Below are 18,587 nucleotides of genomic sequence, written 5' to 3' on the forward strand. Positions count from 1 at the left end.
GCAGATCCCCAGCTAACACCTGGAGGTTGGAAAGAATCCAGACAGCACTTACACAATATAATAAAGTAATAATTTATAAAGGTGACAGTAGGTGCAAAAGTGAACAATATATACAACAAGGTAACAATAAGATACACATATGAATATAAATGGCAGTCCAGCAGAAGAACAAATTCAATATATAAATATCCAGGTAAGTCAGTATTTAATTCTGAACATCCTGTGTAACAGGTAAGTCAGTCTTAATAATCAAATATAGACTTCTCTATGTGTTGTAGATTGCTAGAAAGCGATGTCCCAGGCGAGAGCCACAGAGGGAAGCTGTCAGGACACGTTGTCTAGATCCAAATCACGTTTCGCTCATGGCTTCATCAGCTATATGTATCCGTAAAGCGCAAGGGAAAAACACACAGTCTCAAACAGGACCAGAAAAAAATTCATGTAGGTCTCAAAGTGGACAAATGCATGGAGGTTGGCAACCCTAGGTGCCTATTACAGTTCATTAAAAAAAAGAAAGAAAAAAATTAAAAACAAAACAAAACAAAACCAGTTCAAGTGGGCCAAGAAGTTAAAAGCGGTGCAAAAAAAGAGGCGACGGCAGAAATCACCAGCATCACCGCCTGCTTCTGCAAAACCTCACTCCTGCCCAGCCTGCTCTCCCCCCTCCGTGTAACCCGACCTGAGCCAAGCGCGCCAGCAGCTGTCGGCGGGCGGAGCTCCAGCCCTGGCGCCGCAAACGGGCTGAGCTCGCCGGCGGCCGCCCGCTGCCTGCTCTCCTTCCCCGGGGCCGGGGCGGCATGGCCCCGCACCGCGCCCACCCCGCCGCCCTGCTCCTGCTCGTCGCCATCAGCCCAGAGGCGCTCGCAGGTAGGGCGTGAAATCCTGCGGCGGGACAGAAAACCGCCCGGGCCGTCTGGGCTGCAGCCGCAGAGGGAAGGCAGGCGGGCGGGCGCGGCGCTTTGGCCATCTTGCCGCCCCTCTATGGGGAGGGCCGCCTTGCTTCCTCGCCCCTCCCTCTCTCTCTCCTTCCCTCCCCCCCTCTCCTTCCCTCCCCCCCCCCCCACCAGCCTGGAGGGGATTGGCCGGTCGCGGTTGCCCCTTGCAGGAATGCAGCGCTTGGAACGGCGTTGCGGTGCCTGGGTTGGCTCGTGCCAGCTGTGGCCTGGCAGCTGGAGACAGCTGGGGAAAGGCAAAATAATAATAATGACGATTCGGGCATAATGCATGCTTGTCGCGGCGGCCGGGCCAGGTGGAGCTCTGAATTGAACGAAAGCGTCACGAAGGCGAACGAAACAAACAGGCCGTTTAGGCACAGGAGGTTTTACCTTGGAGTTGCCGCTCACTAGATGCGCATTTTCCCCAGCCAGAGTCTCAAAACTCTGCATGGGGGCTTATGGTTGAGTTTTGAGAATATGGATGGGGGTGGGTGGGGGGAAGTGCATCTAAAGCAGTGGTTCCCAACCTTTTTTTGACCAGGGACCACTAGGACTTTTTTGTTCGGTGCAGGGACCCCAAGGTTCAACATAAAAATTCCGAGAATTTGAAAATAAACTGTTATCATAACTGTTAGTTAAACATTAAACCTAGAATGATATTTGAATATATATATATATATATATATATATATATATATATATATATATATATATATATATATATATATATATATATATATATATTATAATAGAGAACTTTTAAATGAAAATATTAATTTATTATGGGTTTAGAACTTTGTTTTGCGGACCTTAATTTAGTTCTCGTGGACCCCTGGGGGTCCATTGACCCCTGGTTGGAAACCAGTGATCTAAAGAGTGGCAGATCCGAGGCACAACCTCCCGTGCATAAATGGCACTAAGAGTTTTGAGAATTGGGATGGGGGAAATGTGCATCAGTGGCAAATCCGAGGCAAAACCTCCCATGCATAATTGGCCAAAATCTCAACACGAGTCTTTCCTGCGATCTTTTCTGGAACAACGCCCCCCCCCCCCCGCAAACATTTTGCAAATGAGCTTTGGTGCTAAAGGGCGTCAAAATAAAGTGGGCTGGCTTAGTAGCTGAACTTTTGTAATAACAGAGGTGCTTGCGAGCGGGGGGGTTCCAAAATGCAGAGCTTTTGTTTTTTAATCCCAGGTGTTTGGATCAAATTCAGCAGTTGGAAAAACGTACTGTGCAAAGGCACAGAGGCGTTCCTGGCTATTGCTTCTTGTGCTTGAGTGAGCCGTGAATTTGAAAACAGATTTTCAAATTATTCCTGGTAGAATTAGCCTAGAAATTAAACCCCGATTGAATAATTGTTGAGAAGCCCTCGAACGTTTAGGCATGCCTTAGCAAATGTTTAATTAGAACCCTGCAGCTATTCTGTGCATTACTATGTAGTTGCGGGTATCAGGGTTATAGTTATAGCAGTTCCTCAGTGGAACAGGCTTCCTCGGGGGGTGGTAAACACTCCTTCCCTGGAGGTTTTTAAGAAGAGGTTAGATGGCCATCTGTCAGCAATGTTGATTCTATGACCTTAATAGTAGAAAAGAGCAAGAGTTCAGTAGCACCTTAAAGACTAACAAAAATATTTTCTGGCAGGGTATGAGCTTTCGTGAGCCAGAGCACACTTCTTCAGATACAGCTAGAATGCGAATCCATCTGTCTTTAAGTAGAGGAGAGTGAATTCAGACAAGCATTAGTATGTAAATGTTAACAGTATGTAAATGTGAATAGCAGGCATGATGGGATTAGGTGTGGTATGCAGAAGAGTCTGTGATGTCTAGGGGAGTCTTTAGTTTGAATATCAACTGTAATTCGGCTGACTGTAAGAAAGAAAGGGACGCCCCCCCCCCAGTGCTTCAGCGAGGGGTCACAATCCAGCATTGGCTGTAGGTCCTTGGTTGTGACACTTCCCTCGCTGAAGCACTGGGGGGGTGTCCCTTTCTTGCTTACAGTCAGCCGGCTAACTTAAAACAACTTCTCACCCATGATGATAAACTACTTAACAGGAACATGGACTCTGGCACCAAGGCCTGCAACAAACCAAGGTGCCAACTTTGCCCTCATATAGATTCTAGGAACATCATCTCTGGACCCACCAATGTCAGCCATACTATCTCAGGTTCATACTCCTGCTCATCTTCTAATGTGATTTATGCCATCACATGCCAGCAATGCTCTTCCACAATCTACATTGGACAAACAGGTCAGTCTCTTAGACAAAGATTAAATGGACATAAGTCTGACATCAGAAACCACAATATTCAAAAACCAGTGGGAGAACATTTCAACCTTCCAGGACATTCTGTTGCAGATTTAGGAGTAGCAGGAATTTCAAAGGGAGATTGGAAAGAGAAACTGCTGAATTACAGTTGATATTCAAACTAAAGACAATGCATTTACCTGGGCTGAATAAAGACCTTGCATTCATGGCTCATTGCCAATGCTGATTTCTCCACACCCATCTCTCCCCTGGTGGTCCCTTCCAACTCTATGATTCTATTGATAATAATTAAGGGTAGTTCTTTAAGAGGTACCTACAGTGCATTCCTAAACAGAGTTAAACCCAACCAAATCCGTTGAAACCAATGGGACTGCACTGTTACAGTCCTAATTCCAGATGGGTAGTCCTGTTAGTCTGTAAAAGAATAAAATGAGTCCAGTGCTGCTTTAAAGACTAGCAACATTTCTTCTAACATAAGCTTTCATGAGCCAAAGCTCACTTCATAAAGTGCATTGTAGTTAGGGTTGCCAACCTCCAGGTAGTAGCAGGCGATCTCCTGCCATTACAACTGATCTCCAGCCAATAGAGATCAGTTCACCTGGAGAAAATGGCCGCTTTGGCAATTCTATTCTATGGCATTGAAGTCCCTCCCTTCCCTAAACTGCGCCCTCCTTAGGCTCCACCCCAAAAACTTCCGCCAGTGGTGAAGAGGGACCTGGCAACTCTAATTGTAGTACAGGTTGAGTATCCCTTATCCGGACTGCTTGGGACCGGAAGTGCTCTGTATTTCCGATCTTTCTGTCTTTTGGAATATTTTGGAATTTTTGCATATACATAATGAGATATCTGAGAGGATGGGGCCCAAGTCTAAACTCAAAATTCATTTATGTTTTATATATGTTTGACATATACTTTATACACATAGCCATGTAATTTTAGAAAATATTTTAATTCATTTTGTGTGCGTTGAAACATCAGTGGCACTGCTGAGGGCCTGTGAGTAATGCCTGCATGCCGGCTCAAAAGGGTCGGGTATTTGGATCAGTCCGGATATCAGATGTCCGGATAAGGGATATTCATCCTGTATAAATACCGCAGATCAATTTGTATACACAACTTAATATTTATTTATATTATTTGTAGTCCACCTTTAACCACAGCTATGCAATTGAATCTGTGTGCCCTCACATTCTTATATTTGTAATTTAGAAGAAGAAAAAGGAACCATTTTTTGTTTCGTTTCGGTGTCATTAGATTGCTGGTAACTGGAGTGAACCACAAGTGCGCAGAGAGCTAGTGTTGTGTAGTGGTTAAGAGTGTCGGACTAGTATCCAAGAGACAGAAACCATTTATGCTAGGTAATTAGCAGAGCATTCCAGGCTAAAGTGCCCCGCATATTTTTTTTGAGTTTTTCATGCTGAACCGTCATTTAGGAAGTGACTGCGAAGCCAGCGCATACCTGCTTCGCATTTCTTAAGAGCCCCTTTAACACAACATTTTGTATTTGCTCCGCCCCTGCACCTAAGCATTTACTGAAGGAACCATGAAAAGTCACAAACGCGGCTTAGCTATGCAAACGACCATTGCCAGTGTCTATGCAAATGAAGGAGAGAAGGAACAGGCGAGTGTGTGTGTGTGTGTGTGTGTGGGGGGGGTGAAATTTCTCCTTTTGCATCAGGACCTTAAACAGGCATTGTAAAGGTCACAAAATTGACCCTGCGTAAATGGCCTCAGGTATGAATCCCTATTCTGCCATGGAAGCTTGCTGGGTGACCTTGGGCCAGTCACACTGTCTCAGCCTAACCTACCTCACAGGGTTGTTGTGAGGATAAAATGGAGGAGAGGAGAATGATGTAAGCCGCTTTGGGAAGGCAAGGTACAAATGAATTAAGTAAATAAACAAACAAACAAACAGGTGACCAGGTTATGTTCCAAGTTTTGGGGCTTCAGCATCCTCAGCACTTGGGGCCACTTCAGATAGGATTTTGCCTTCACAGAGGATATTTATCTGTAGAAAATAAACCGTGTGAGCCACATTTTGATTGCCATTTGTAACAGAAGTCCACTTTATTTTGCATACTGTGCATGTATTGGGAAGCCACAAGTGCCACCAGTGTGCCAGCTTGTGTATGCTGTGCATACATAGTACACCAATTCCACAATATACATATACTGTATCCATTGCATATAGCACAATTGGTTCATGGCATGCACACATTAGTAAAGTGTGTTTTAAATTGCCCCCACTGTATTGTCTCACTGTCTACAGCCCAAGTGGGAGATCCACATTTTCAAGTTCCCACTTAGAATTCCTCTGTACTGTCACCCATTTGAAGTGGATTCGTCTTCCTGGGAGATGCTTTTGCTTTTACAGTTTCGGGGTGTGTGTGTGAAGTATCCACTTGGTGCCTTGCATCTGAGTTTAGGTCTTCCACTTATCTTCATGAGAGAGGGAGAGCATAGTATGAGAGGTTACATTTTCATGAAACAAGGTGAGATGTTTCAACCGATTTCCCCCCCAGCTCGTATCCTATTATTGGTCAAGCTGCATTGGTGTGATAGAAGGCAGAATTCACACAATTTCCCTGAATTTTGTGTATTTCAAAAGCGTGCTAACCTCACTGGCATAGTTGGTTCTATAAAATGCATCGTTGGACCAGTTTGGCTCCTTTGATAAGATGGTGTCAGTTGAAAAGCAAGTACTTTGTTCAAACTGGTTGTGAATTGAGCTATTTGTGAGGCAGTTCTCCATTCTGGGCAAAGAATGCACAAGATCAGCTTTCTACGTAATGAGATTCTAAATTAAATCATGCCGGATATAGCCCTTATGGTATTATGAATGACTCACTAACATCTGCCTGCAAAGGGTGGAAGATCTGTTGCCACTTGTAGGCTAAGATATAGTAGGCAACTTAGTGCATCTGCTGTCTCTAATTTCATACATAATTAAAAGACTTGGGAAACAATCCAAAACATTACAGTCATTGGTAGGTTCCCCCCCACCATTGACCATAATAAGATTTGGATTGCACTCTTGGGCATGATTCAGAAGGACATGCCAACAGTTCACAGAAGTTGTTTGCAGTATTTTCTTACCAGCATTACCTGTCTCAAAAGCATCCCCAATTTGAGTTTTTAAAACTCCACTAATTTTAAGGAGAGCAGTGTGATCTTCTGTCCAAAGAGTTACTGGTAGGGAAACTGTTCATGGGAACGGATGTTTCAACTGTTCACGTAGGGTTGCCAGCTCCGGATTAGGAAATACCTGGAGATTTTGGGGGTGGAGCCCGAGGAGGGCAGGGCTTGGGGAGGGGAGGGACTTCAGCAGGGTACAATGCTGTAGAGTCCACCTTCCAAAGCGGGCATTTTCTCCAGGTGAACTGATCTCTGTCACCTGGAGATCAGTTGTAATAGCAAGCGATCTCCAGCTACCACCTGGAGGTTGGCAACCCGACACCAGCCTCCAAACAGCTTCATAGGCTACAGGGATAAAAAAAGCAGTTTAGGAGGGGCTTCACTGTAGAAAGAAGGAAGGGGGTTGCTGGTAGGGAAAATACATTGGATATTTTGCTGCCACAAGTGAGCACCAGTAGCTAATTCCTAGCATAGATTGGCTCCCACTTGAGATATAAACATTCCTGGCAATGTTTTGACTAGCGGTGTGAACACATCGCCAAAGATGCTTATCATCGTTCAGAAATAGCGTTGGGATCCATTAATGTTTAAAGCCACTGTTACCCTCCTCTTGAGAAATACCACTCCTCAGCTTATAATTCACACGGAACGGATTTAACATTTAGAGATGTGGTACAATCACAGGAGCAGGCAGCTCCCAGCGTGCACGCTGGCAGGTACACCATGTCCCATGTTTCTCATTGCCTCCCAGATCTCCACCGCCACCAGCCAAGTCCAAGGTGAATCCCCGAGAGACTGCTAGAGCTGCTGGGATTGGGGTGTCAGGACCTTGTCTCCCATCTCCGTTTTGTTTGCTGACACACCAATATCTTCATAGTTTGATGTTGCATTTGGAAAGGGGGCACTTAGGCCAAAACGGCTGCCTACCTATTGACTATCATTTCAGAATATAGGAGGGGATCCTTGTAGAACAGGGCCCCCCAACCTTCTTGAGCCGGTGGGCACATTTGGAATTCTGACACAGGGTGGTGGGCGCACCCACAAAAGGGCTGCCGTGGGAGGCGGAGCCACGTAGATAAACTTACACACAGAGGAAACCCAAGTGCAGGGAGAAGGCAGGTAATTTTAGAAACACCTGGAAACAGGAGTGAGAGAGAGAGAGAGAATATCAACAGTGTGGTGGCAGCTGCCGCTGAAACAAGGTTGTTTTAATCTTCATAGCCGATCAAATTTCCAGTGGCCAATTGGTAGCCCTGCTTGGCACGAGCCCAACGTGGCCCCACCCACTTTCCAAAAGCACTTGATAGGCACCCATGGGTGCCACATTGGGAACCCCTGATCTGGAAGGACATAGGGCAATGGCTGCCTTCTTGAGATGTGTTTATGAGACACACATGTGTACTAGCCTTGTTCAGTACTGCAGTACCACTAGTAGGGTTGCCAGGTCCCTCTTCACCACCAGCTGGAGGTTTTTGGGGCGGAGCCTGAGGAGGGTGGGGTTTGGGGAGGGACTTCAATGCCATAGAGTGCAATTGCCAAAGTGGCCATTTTCTCCAGGGGAACTGATCTCTAACAGCTGGAGATCAGTTGTAAGAGCAGGAGATCTCCAGCTAGTACCTGGAGGTTTGCAACCGTAACCACTAGGCCACCAACTCTTAGAACCACTGGTTCTTAGTGATAGACCAATGAGAGCAGTGGATTTGCCGCTCATTTGTGACTCATTTGGATTTTCTCTGATCCCACATATATACATAAATTATACTATTGTAAATCCCAAAGAGAACAGTTCCTTTGATTAAGCAGCTCCACTACTTCTCAGGTTGCCTCCATAACTTTATAGCATTGAAAATTACTCCTGGAAGTAAAATGAAACCCACTTGTCCCTCGTAACTTTAACAAATCTTATTCCTAAACATTACCCTTTCCATACAGAATCATTATTTTATTCATTTTGTTTAAATTTCATAAGTTTGCAGCAGCATTTTATGGTAATTTCTCCATATAATAAAAACATAATAAAGTATTATTACAAAAGAAAACAAGTGTTGGATTGCATGAATAAAAGTGCCCTGTGCCTAAAATCTCTTGCTTATGTGGAGTAACGATATCAAAGCATTCTAGCCAGCGTTGTGGTTAAGAGTGGTGGACTCTAATCTGAAGAACCGGGTTTGTTTCTCCACTCCTCCACATGAAGCCGGCTGGGTGACCTTGGGCTACTTACAGTTCTCTCAGACCTCTCACAGCCCCATCTACCTCACAAGGTGTCTTGTGGGGAGGGGAAGGGAAGCTGATTGTGAGCCTCTTTGAGACTCCTTAAAGGTAGAGAAAAGTGGGGTATAAAAACCAACTCTTTTTCTTTCCACTGGATTTTTATGTGCGTGCATTCAGATGACCAGTGTTTTAAAATGACAGTCCTGGGAAGACTGTACCACATCCTTGAGCACCTCATCATGTGGTACTTGATGACCTCGAGTAGGTTAGGAAGAAAGCAGGGATGGGACCAGTAGCCCATACAAAGCTAACGAAGGGCCCATTGTCAGCAATTTTTTGACTTTTGACACAAATGCTAAATAGGCAGCCATAGCCCCAACCTCTTTTGAGTGGTTACGGAAAAAGGTTTTTTTTGTCATTAGCCTGTCGATAAAATGATTTTGCACATCATCAGTGACCAATGGTGCTATTTCTTGTAAGATTATCTGAGACTAGAAATTCTGAGTTCAGAATAGTAATTCTGGTAGACAAGCGAGGGAAACAGAGTGCTAGACTCTCCATCGAAGCGAAATATCAAGAAAGCATGTTTTATAAGCAAACATTCAATAAGTTAATCGTTTCTTTCTTTTCAGTATTCTTTTATGGTACAAGCTATGTACACTTCGGTATTGCTGAGTCATCCTCCACGACATCGTTACAATTACGATTTCGAACAGGTATACCAACCGGATTGCTTTTTCTTGCAGCAGGAACAGAAAGTTACTTTTTGGTGGAATTACATTCTGGAAATATACAGGTAAGATTATAAGCCGATGAATCGGCCTTTAATGGTTGCATTGTTGATCCTTCTGGCCCAGAACAGCCTGCTGTCAGTGGCTGTCCAGGTTCTCACACTGTGCAGCCTCCCATTTGTGCCTCTGAGATCCTGTTTAACTGAACATGCTGGAGACTGAATCTGGGACTACGTGCGTGCAAAGCATTTGCTCTGATACTGAGCCCTGTGCTCGTCTCCATTAAAGTTGACGGCTCCTTTATTCTGCGATTAAACAGCCAGTGTGGTGTAGTGGTTAAGACCTGTGGTTTGGAGTGGTGGAAGTCTGATCTGGAGAACCAGGTTTGATTCCCCACTCCTCAACATGAGCGGCGGAGGCTAATCTGGTGAACTGGATTTGTTTCCCCAGTCCTCCACACATAGCCAGTTGGGTGACCTTGGGCAAGTCACTGCTCTGTTAGAGCTCTTTCAGCCCCACATACCTCACAGGGAGTCTGTTGTGGGGAGGGGAAGGGAAGGTGATTGTAAGCTGGTCTGAGTCTCCCTTAAGTGGTAGAGAAAGTTGGCATATAAAAACTATCTCCTCCTCCTCTCTGCAATTTATGTATACATTCATGATAGACAAGCAAAAAGTAAACCATCTGTCATTTCTGCAGGCGGATAAAGTCATTCAATGCCATCCCTGACATCTTTTAACCACCCTTCCTCCCTAACTATGCTAAACCTTGACCTGGGTGTCCCATGCTAGCCCAATCTCGTCAGATCTCAGAAGCTAAGCAGGGTCAGCCCCAGTTAGCGTTTGGATGGGAGACCACCAAGGAAGTCCTGAATTGCTACCCAAAGACGGGAGGTGGCAAACCACCACTGTACGTCTCTTGCCTTGAAAACCCTACAGGGCTACTATAAGTCAGCTGCAGTTTTATGGCACTTTTCACCAATTATACTAGGTTTTGTTCTTCTATAACAGAAGTGTAATTGTATTTGTGGTCAGGGCTTGCTCTGCAAGTGGATAGAATTATAGCCATTGCCACAGAGCAAGCACCTTGGTCGAGTGAGCTGTATCAAGTGACATCCTGAGATGATGTATTGGCTGGATGAAATGGTGCTGCTTGAATGATTTTGAATGACTTTGGGGGAAACATAGAGCTGATTTTGTGACATATTTATTCAACGACAATGATACATACAGCAATTTGCAGAGTAACTGTACAGGAAGATTTATTTTTCAAAGTCTTAAAAGTATTATTATTTTACAGATCAAAACCATGGTAACAGCAACAGAAAAGACAATTAAGAGATCCAGAGTTTAGGTAATATATAGTTAATATAATAAAGATAAAGAAATCAGGGTTTAAATTGCAGTTAACGAAGCTTTAGACTAAGTGGTCAGGCTAAGATGCCCATATCCAATGTATATCAAATTCTGCAGAGTCTGTATTCTTGGTTTTCATCTTTCCCAAAAGTATTGGATGAAAAAATAAATAAATGAATGAGATCCAAAAGCTGCCAAGCAAAAGAATTGTCTCTAAAAGAGGAAAACTTCCTTCATTAAAGAAAGGCTCTCACTTAGCAAAACCGAGTATTTCAATCTAGCCCTAAAGTATTTTGTTTGGAGCATTCCATTTCTTTTCATTGTCTTTTCATTCATAGATGTATTTCATTCTTGCATGCAGTGACTTTTAAAAATAATTTTTGCAGGTGAGAATGAACCTCGGAGCTGGTGAGAGAGTTTTGCATTCCCAGAGGAATTCCCAGCTGAATAATTTGGCATGGCACCTCGTGGAAGTTCGTCATGAAACCGATGACGTCACACTGGCAATTGACAAGCATCATCAAACTAGGACAAAATTGCCAGGTGTTCTATTTGATCTGAACACCCAACATGGCCTCTATATTGGTGGCAGTGGCAGCCTTAATGTCTCTTACCTTCACAGTGGGCAAGCTAACTTCCGAGGATGCATTGAAGATGTGATATTTAACAAGCTCAACCTCCTAGCATCCCTCAGACCTTCTCCGAGATTAAAAAATGTTCACGAAGTTTCAGAGAGCTGCAATGATGAATTTTTTGCTAGTGAAGACGATCCCATTAGTTTCTTCAGTTCCAAGTCCTATATTTCTTTTCCTTCATGGGATCTTCAGGAGGAAGGAATCTGGGATTGTACAGTGCAACCCACAGCTCCAAGAGGCTTGCTGCTTTACAGTTCTGGGCAAGGGGGAGACTTTGTCGCAATGGAGATTGAAAATGGTCTGATTAAAGCTCACATTGGAAAGGGGAAGAGTACAATTCAGCTTTCTTCTCTTAGTCCTGTTCATGGTAACCAGTGGCATTCTGTCAAACTAAAATTTTCTGCAAAATACATTGAACTCACAATAGAAAAACAAACAGTGAAAAAGTTACTGCCGTTGAACAGTAAGCTTCCTATTCTTAAAGGCCCCGTTTATATAGGTGGAGTAGATGATCATATCCGGGTAGAAGTTATGAAACTAGGATTAACTTCGTTATCTGGGAAATATGCACAAGGAGGATCCTTCAGAGGCTGCATGAGAGATTTGCAAATAAACATGGAAAAGAAATCCTTGAAGAATGTTCTTGTGACTAAGGATATTTCAGTGGGATGCAGAACTGAGAGTACCTTTGATAAAAATCCTGTCGTAGCCCCTGAAAAACAACTTGCTGGAACAGTAGGGCCTGCTTCTGTCGTTGGTCCTGTGGACTCCAAACGCCATAAGAAAGACAGTTATGGCCATTTTTTGGTGGTAAACAATTTGATTGTTCCAGAAGGTGGGCAGGCTACACTTGAATCTAAGCACATTAAAGTAAATGTGGAATTCAAGAAATTAGGGATTCGTCAGTCACAGATACTTTTTATAATTAAAGAACACCCTTCTCATGGCCTGTTGAGGTTGGATGTTGAACCAGAGCAGGAGCAGGAGTCCACATTTACCATGCTAGATTTGTGGCAAGGTAGAGTTCTATATATGCATGATGGCTCTGAAGAAAGCTATGATTACTTCACTTTTTCTATTTCTACAAGCAGTAAAAAAGAGATGCCTCTATATCTGCAAGGCAGGAAGGACTACATGTTTACCATTACGGTCAGACCGATAAATGATGCCCCAGAACTCACCCTCCCAAATGGAAACTTGTTTACTTTGTTAGAACACTCCAAGAAATGTCTGAATGTGAATTCAGTAAATATTTCAGACACAGATACAAGTTTTGCAGACCTCAGTATTTCAGTCCTTGGAAATCTGAATACAGATGCAGGATTTTTAGAAAATTCCCAGAGCCCTGGAAAGGCTATCACTGACTTTTCTTATGAAGACTTAAAACATGGCAATATTTTCTTTGTCCACACTGGTGTAAAGAACTCCAGAATTGTCCTGCGAGCAAGCGACCGCGAGAAAGTCAGCAACACAGTTGTGTTGCGTATCATGGCTGTTCCTTTGAATTATAAATTGGTCAACAACACAGGGGTTGAGGTTCTGCAGGGTGATACAGTTTTGATCACACTCAGCCATTTGGCTGTTGAAACCGATGCGTTCCAACAAGACCTGGAGATACGGTATGAGATCACACAGTCACCCCGATATGGAGAAATTCAGAGGCGCCATGCTGGTGGAGAATGGAAAAAAACATACTCTTTTTCTCAGCGTTCCGTTGGACGTGGTCGTGTGAGATATGCTTGTACCTTCAAAGGGATGCAGCAAGATCATGCCCTAGAACATTTCATGTTTAAAGTCAACATTCTCAACAAAACAAGTGAAGAGTTTCTGTTCCTAGTTACAGTGAAATGGTTGAGGTATAATCTACAGAGAAATGTACCACTAGTAATTGATAAAACCAAGAAAGAGTACCTTACTTCAGATAAACTTCTTGCTGTGATAGAGGAAGTAGAGGTACCAGAAAATGAATTTTATTACAAGTTGCAATCCTTGCCTGAGAAAGGAAATATTCTGCTTAATGACATACCTTTGCAAATCAATTCAACCTTCAGCCGACAGGATATTTCTGATTATAAAGTAGAATATCATTTAATCAGTAGGCCCCACGAGGAAACTCAGGATACATTTAGATTCCTCATTTCTACAAAATACGTGATCTCAAATATCTATGACTTCAAAATCAACATTAAAACAGACCCACGACAGATTCTTTTGACAAACAATGGCCTCACTGTTACAGAGGGTGAAGGAAAATTGATAACAAGATCAGAATTGTTTGCACAGACCCTCAACAATAAGACCTTCCAATATAAAGTTACACGGAGCCCTCGTCATGGGAAATTATCGCTTATTAATTTTTCAGATTCTCTGGCAAGTAACGGTAATCTAAGTAGTTTCACAAATAAGGATATAATTGGTAGACGTCTTATGTATATACACGATGACTCTGAGACTCTGTGTGATGAGATTTATATTACAGCAGTGGCTTTAGAGTCTGAGGCACAGATGAGTTCAAGTGCAGAAATGGAACCCCCTTTATCAGCAGAGATCAAATTTAACATCTCTATCCAGCTGAAAAATGATGAGAAACCAGTACGTGTGGTAGATAAGGTGTTTCATGTAGTGAAGTATGGGAAGAGACTCTTGACCCTAGCTGATCTTTGCTACCATGATCCTGATACTGATTTTGATGATGAGAAGCTGTTGTATACCAGGCGTGGCATTCCTAATGGGGATTTGGTTCTTGCCAATGAAACCTCTCACAGACTCTATCAGTTCAAACAAGAAGACCTGGCCCAAAACCGAGTCCTGTTTACTCACCGTGGGGCAGACTATGGTCGCTTTGTGTTGTTCGTAACTGATGGGAAGCACTATACATCATCATTGCTAGAAGTAAGTGCTTCAGATCCCTACGTTCATCTGGTAAACAATACGGGTTTATTGATCCAGAAAGGAAGAGACGGAATAATCACGGCTGCTAACTTGAGTGCTACCACAAACCAAGACATTAGAAGTGATTGTGAAATTATATTTGAGATGTTTTTGTTTCCGAAGTATGGGCAAGTCTTTGTAAATAATTCAGCACTGGGCACTTTCACTCAGCATGATCTCAATATTGGACAGGTAACTTATAAGCACGATGACAGTAACAATTTGATTGACACATTTAACTTTACAGTTTATGTGAAAGACGTCCAGTTGAATGCTGGAATACATGTTCGAATGTACTTAGAAAGCCATCAGCGCCCACCTACAATTGTACAGAATGGCAACCTTTTGGTCGAAGAAGGAAAACCAGTTAAAATCACTAATGGAAAATTGCTGGTAAGCCTAGGTTTTCATGTGTTCTTGGGTTATTTATAGCATTGTACTTCAAATATATTTTCTTTTGTGTACTGTAGGGATGGTACAATCAAAACCAAGCATTTTAAAGTATCATTCATTTATATCCAATTCAAGATGGGAATTTAGAGTTCATGCTGAAGTTGCTAATTAATGGGTTTTAAATACTGACTTTTGGCAGGATAATTGTTTTCACAATGTGTTCTCATTTCTAAATAATAGCCAGTTTTAAAGGTGCTTTTTCTCTTGTTTGAATGGAGGAAAGAAGGACTTACAAATAAGAAAATGAAATTCTGTTAATTTTGTTTTATGGTGTACATCCATAAAAATACTATTACTAACAGAAGTGACATCACACCTCTTTAGGAATTGCTGGAAACTCTATGGTAAGTTCCCAGAGATTTCTAGAGGGGACTGATGGGTTTCCCCTGGAAGTGACCTCAGTCCTCTCTAGGAATCACCTGAGACTCTGTGGCTTTACCATAGAGTCTCAGGTGATTTCTAGAGATACATGACATCACTTCTGGGGAAAATCCAAAAGTGATGTCACACCATCACTGACAGCCTCCATGTACCTCCTGCTGGGCCTGGCAACCTTACCTCCTTTGACCACTAAATGTCCCTGCTTTGTCAGTCTGCCTCTTTCTTATGCTACTCTTCTTCAAAGCTACGTGACTGCAGTGCTGTTTGAAAGCTTTCCTATCAATTTTTCCATAGACTAACATTAAACTCAATGCCTTTTACTGTTTCAAAGAAGGGGAGAGGTTATTCTATCTGTCTGAAATTTGCCAGTGTGGATGTCTTGGGGGGGGGGTGTGCTAAAATCCCTCTGAGTTTTGTCCAATTTGGATGGAAAACCGTAAGGTGCAGACCCAAGAAAAAGGGTGGGGGCCTTCCTTCGAAACTAGTGGAAAATAATAAAGAAATGGAATTACTAAAATAGAGCAATAATAAGGAAAGAAACAATAATGAAAGAATTACTAACAAATTAATAACAAACTTTAATAAATAACAAAAATGAAAGAAATGAAGCAAACTCCCATGCACAAGTCTAGCAGATGCAGTTGTGACTAGCTTTGCTTCAGCTATGCTGAGCTTCCATTAGCATAGCGGTCCAAATTTAAAGGATGATGTTTCTATTGTGTCAAAGAGCAAGGCAAAAGGTCAATGACACAATCTTCTTGCCATTGTCTCTTCTGCATGTGCTTCAACCACACAGCATACTTAATTTTCACATGTCCCTGACTATTTTTGCATGTTGCTTCAATCAGCAGTTCTGTTCTGAGTAATCCTTTGCACAAGAGCTTCCCCAATTTCCCAGACGATCATGCAGAAGAACCCCTAAGAATAAACTTCTGAACTCTGCCCAGTTTAACCACAAATTGCTCAACATCACTTGTGTCCAGATACCTAACCAGAGCATCTTCCAGTAATGTGCAATTTAGCAATCTTATCCTTAGCCTGTAGGCTTCCCTTTGCAGCTGGAAATCTTTTTGTAACCCTGAGCCAAGCTATGACTTGGTTATGTGATAGGGGATCTTGGACCCTACACTCTGGGGGTTCCCATGCAACAACCCCCAAGTTGTTATTAGTGTTTCTAGTACCATAAAGGTCACAGCTCAGTGGTAAAGCACATGCTTTGCTTGCAGAGTATATTCAGCCTTGGCATCTCCAGATCGTGGTATTCCTTTTTTAAATGGCTCTCAGGTAGCTGTGCTGAGAAACGAACCCTGATTGAAACCCTGCCAGTCAGAGTAGACAGTACTGGGTTAAATGGACCAGTAATCTAACTCAATATAAGACTGCTTGATATGATAGTATAATCTGTGCTGGAATGTAGATTGTATGTGATGAATGGACAGCAATGGACAGTACATGTAACCTCCATATACGTGGAAGATCTAGACCAGTGGTTCCCAAACGTTTTGGGCCACCTCCCCCTGAGTTCCACAAACTCAACCCCAGCGCCCCCTACCCTATCCAACAACACAATTGAAGGGGCCCACCTCTAGTGCCCCCTGCTGCCCCCTTGCCTCTTAGTGCCCCCCTAGGTAATCTCACCGCCCCCCCCCCGGGGTGGTGTGGGTACTGCCTACTTTGGGAACCACTGATCTAGACTGATGTCCATCAAAGCCTTCTCCAAATGGCAGAGTAGTGATAAACAAAGCAGCACCAACATCCCATTTGTCAAGGTGATGTGTCCCATGTTTCTACAATGGCGCAGATGCAATATTTGCACCACTCTGAAGGGAGTCCAGACAAACTCATATAATAATGAATACTCTGGCTGCACTTAAGGGTTAATTGTGGAAAACTAAAAGATGATACCTGTCATATGTTTTTAATGAAGTATTGTTATACCTTGTTAAGGTTGTTCATGAAAACAGTTTGCCATCAGAAATGAAGTTCACAGTAAGGTCACCTCCAGTCTTTGGGTTCTTTCGGAAGTTTACTTCAGAGGAAGGTTATCTCGGAGAAGAAAATCCAGTTCTGAGTTTTACCCAGCAAGATATCAATGACGGTAATATCCAGTATGTGCAGACTACTCCCAACCGGCTGCAAGATCAGTTTTCATTGGACGTGACCAATGGCATCCAGGCAATCAGTGGAATAGAAATTGCTGTAGACATCATTCCAAAGCTCATCCCATTGGAAGTACAGAACTTCACAGTTGCTGAAGGGGGTTCAAAAGTACTGGATGAAGATTTTCTAAAAATTCCTACTAGCCATTTCGTAGGGCTCAATTGTGAATTTGATTTACTTGAACCACCAAAACATGGGCGTATTGCTAATTCCCATTTTCCTGGATTGGCACTAACTAAATTTAGCAGGCAACAGGTAAGCTTGTTCAAAATGTAATTCTGCTTCTTCTCCCCCCCCCCCCGAAGACCCCTTTTTAATAGCAAAAAATTTCACAATCACCCACTTGGTAGCAGTTGTACTATTAGTATCTGTTGATTGAGAAAATACTGAATGGCAAAAAGCTACTATGAATTCAGTAATAACTCTTTCAAATGAATTTGTGTTTTATTAATCCCAGCAGCATCTACGTACATTTAAAAAACTAGTAATACATATATGCGAGAGATATATTAAAGTTCATTCCAGATGCTTTCATAGGTTTGTACAGTTTGGAGTTACTGGCATAACAGTTAATCTTTATTTTTTTATATATACCCTGCTTTTCATTGGTAAGTTGGCTTCCAAAGGAGCTCGCAGGTACCATTAAAGTGCAATACAGGTATCATTAGAGTGCAATACAGGTGTCATTAAAGTGCAATACAAAATGTTCCTTTTGGAGGTAATGCTCAATTGTGCTGGTCCAGGCGTGATCAAAGGATGCCTGGTTGCTTCCCCCAACATGGACTTAGCAACAGCACTTATTTACATCAGAAGCAGCTCTCCTCACAAGTAGGAGCATGCTTGGGGACCTCTGGCTGAGGCTGGCCCGATGCCGCCTGCCTGGATGGAGGAGGCAGTTGGGGAGGCATGGCCAAACTGTGGCAAGCAGGGTGGCAGATGAAGCCCAGGTAGGGGAAAGCAGAATCTTCCCAGCCTGGATGGATTCATGAACCCCTTGCAATAACTCTTCAGCTCCCAGGGGTCCCTAGCCCACAGTTTGGGAACCACTGATCTACATCAGGGGTCCTCAGCGTGGTGACTGTGGGCGCTATGGCGCCCACTGACACCTTTCCTGGTCCCTGCCAAGTATTTTTAGAAATTGGGTGGGGCCAGGTGGGTTTTTTTTGCCAAGCAGGGCTTCTGATTGGCCATTAGAAAGTTGATTGACTGCACAATTTTTAAAATATTGCTTTGGCAGCGTCTGGCATCACAGCATAAAGATCTTCACTATGTGACTGAGGGTCAGCTGTAGCAGCCATTTTATGGCATGCTCCGCCTCTTGTGACGGCCATTTTGTAGCTGTGCCCACCGCACTGTGTCAGAATTCCAAAGGTGCCTGCAGGTTCATCAAGGTTG

General features: G+C 43.2%; 1 protein-coding gene across 1 annotated transcript in view; it reads left to right on the forward strand.

Moving 5' to 3' along the window:
- Positions 1 to 797: 797 nt before the first annotated feature.
- LOC130477051 (chondroitin sulfate proteoglycan 4-like) overlaps positions 798 to 18,587 on the forward strand; it is a 46,116-nt gene continuing 28,326 nt past the window's right edge. Inside the window, 4 exon segments of the mRNA XM_056849044.1 lie at positions 798 to 867; positions 9,181 to 9,344; positions 11,019 to 14,591; positions 16,980 to 17,447. Of these exon segments, the coding sequence (XP_056705022.1) occupies positions 798 to 867; positions 9,181 to 9,344; positions 11,019 to 14,591; positions 16,980 to 17,447 (4,275 nt within the window).

The sequence above is a fragment of the Euleptes europaea genome, chromosome 4, assembly GCF_029931775.1.
Source record: "Euleptes europaea isolate rEulEur1 chromosome 4, rEulEur1.hap1, whole genome shotgun sequence".
Taxonomy (NCBI): Eukaryota; Metazoa; Chordata; class Lepidosauria; order Squamata; family Sphaerodactylidae; genus Euleptes; species Euleptes europaea.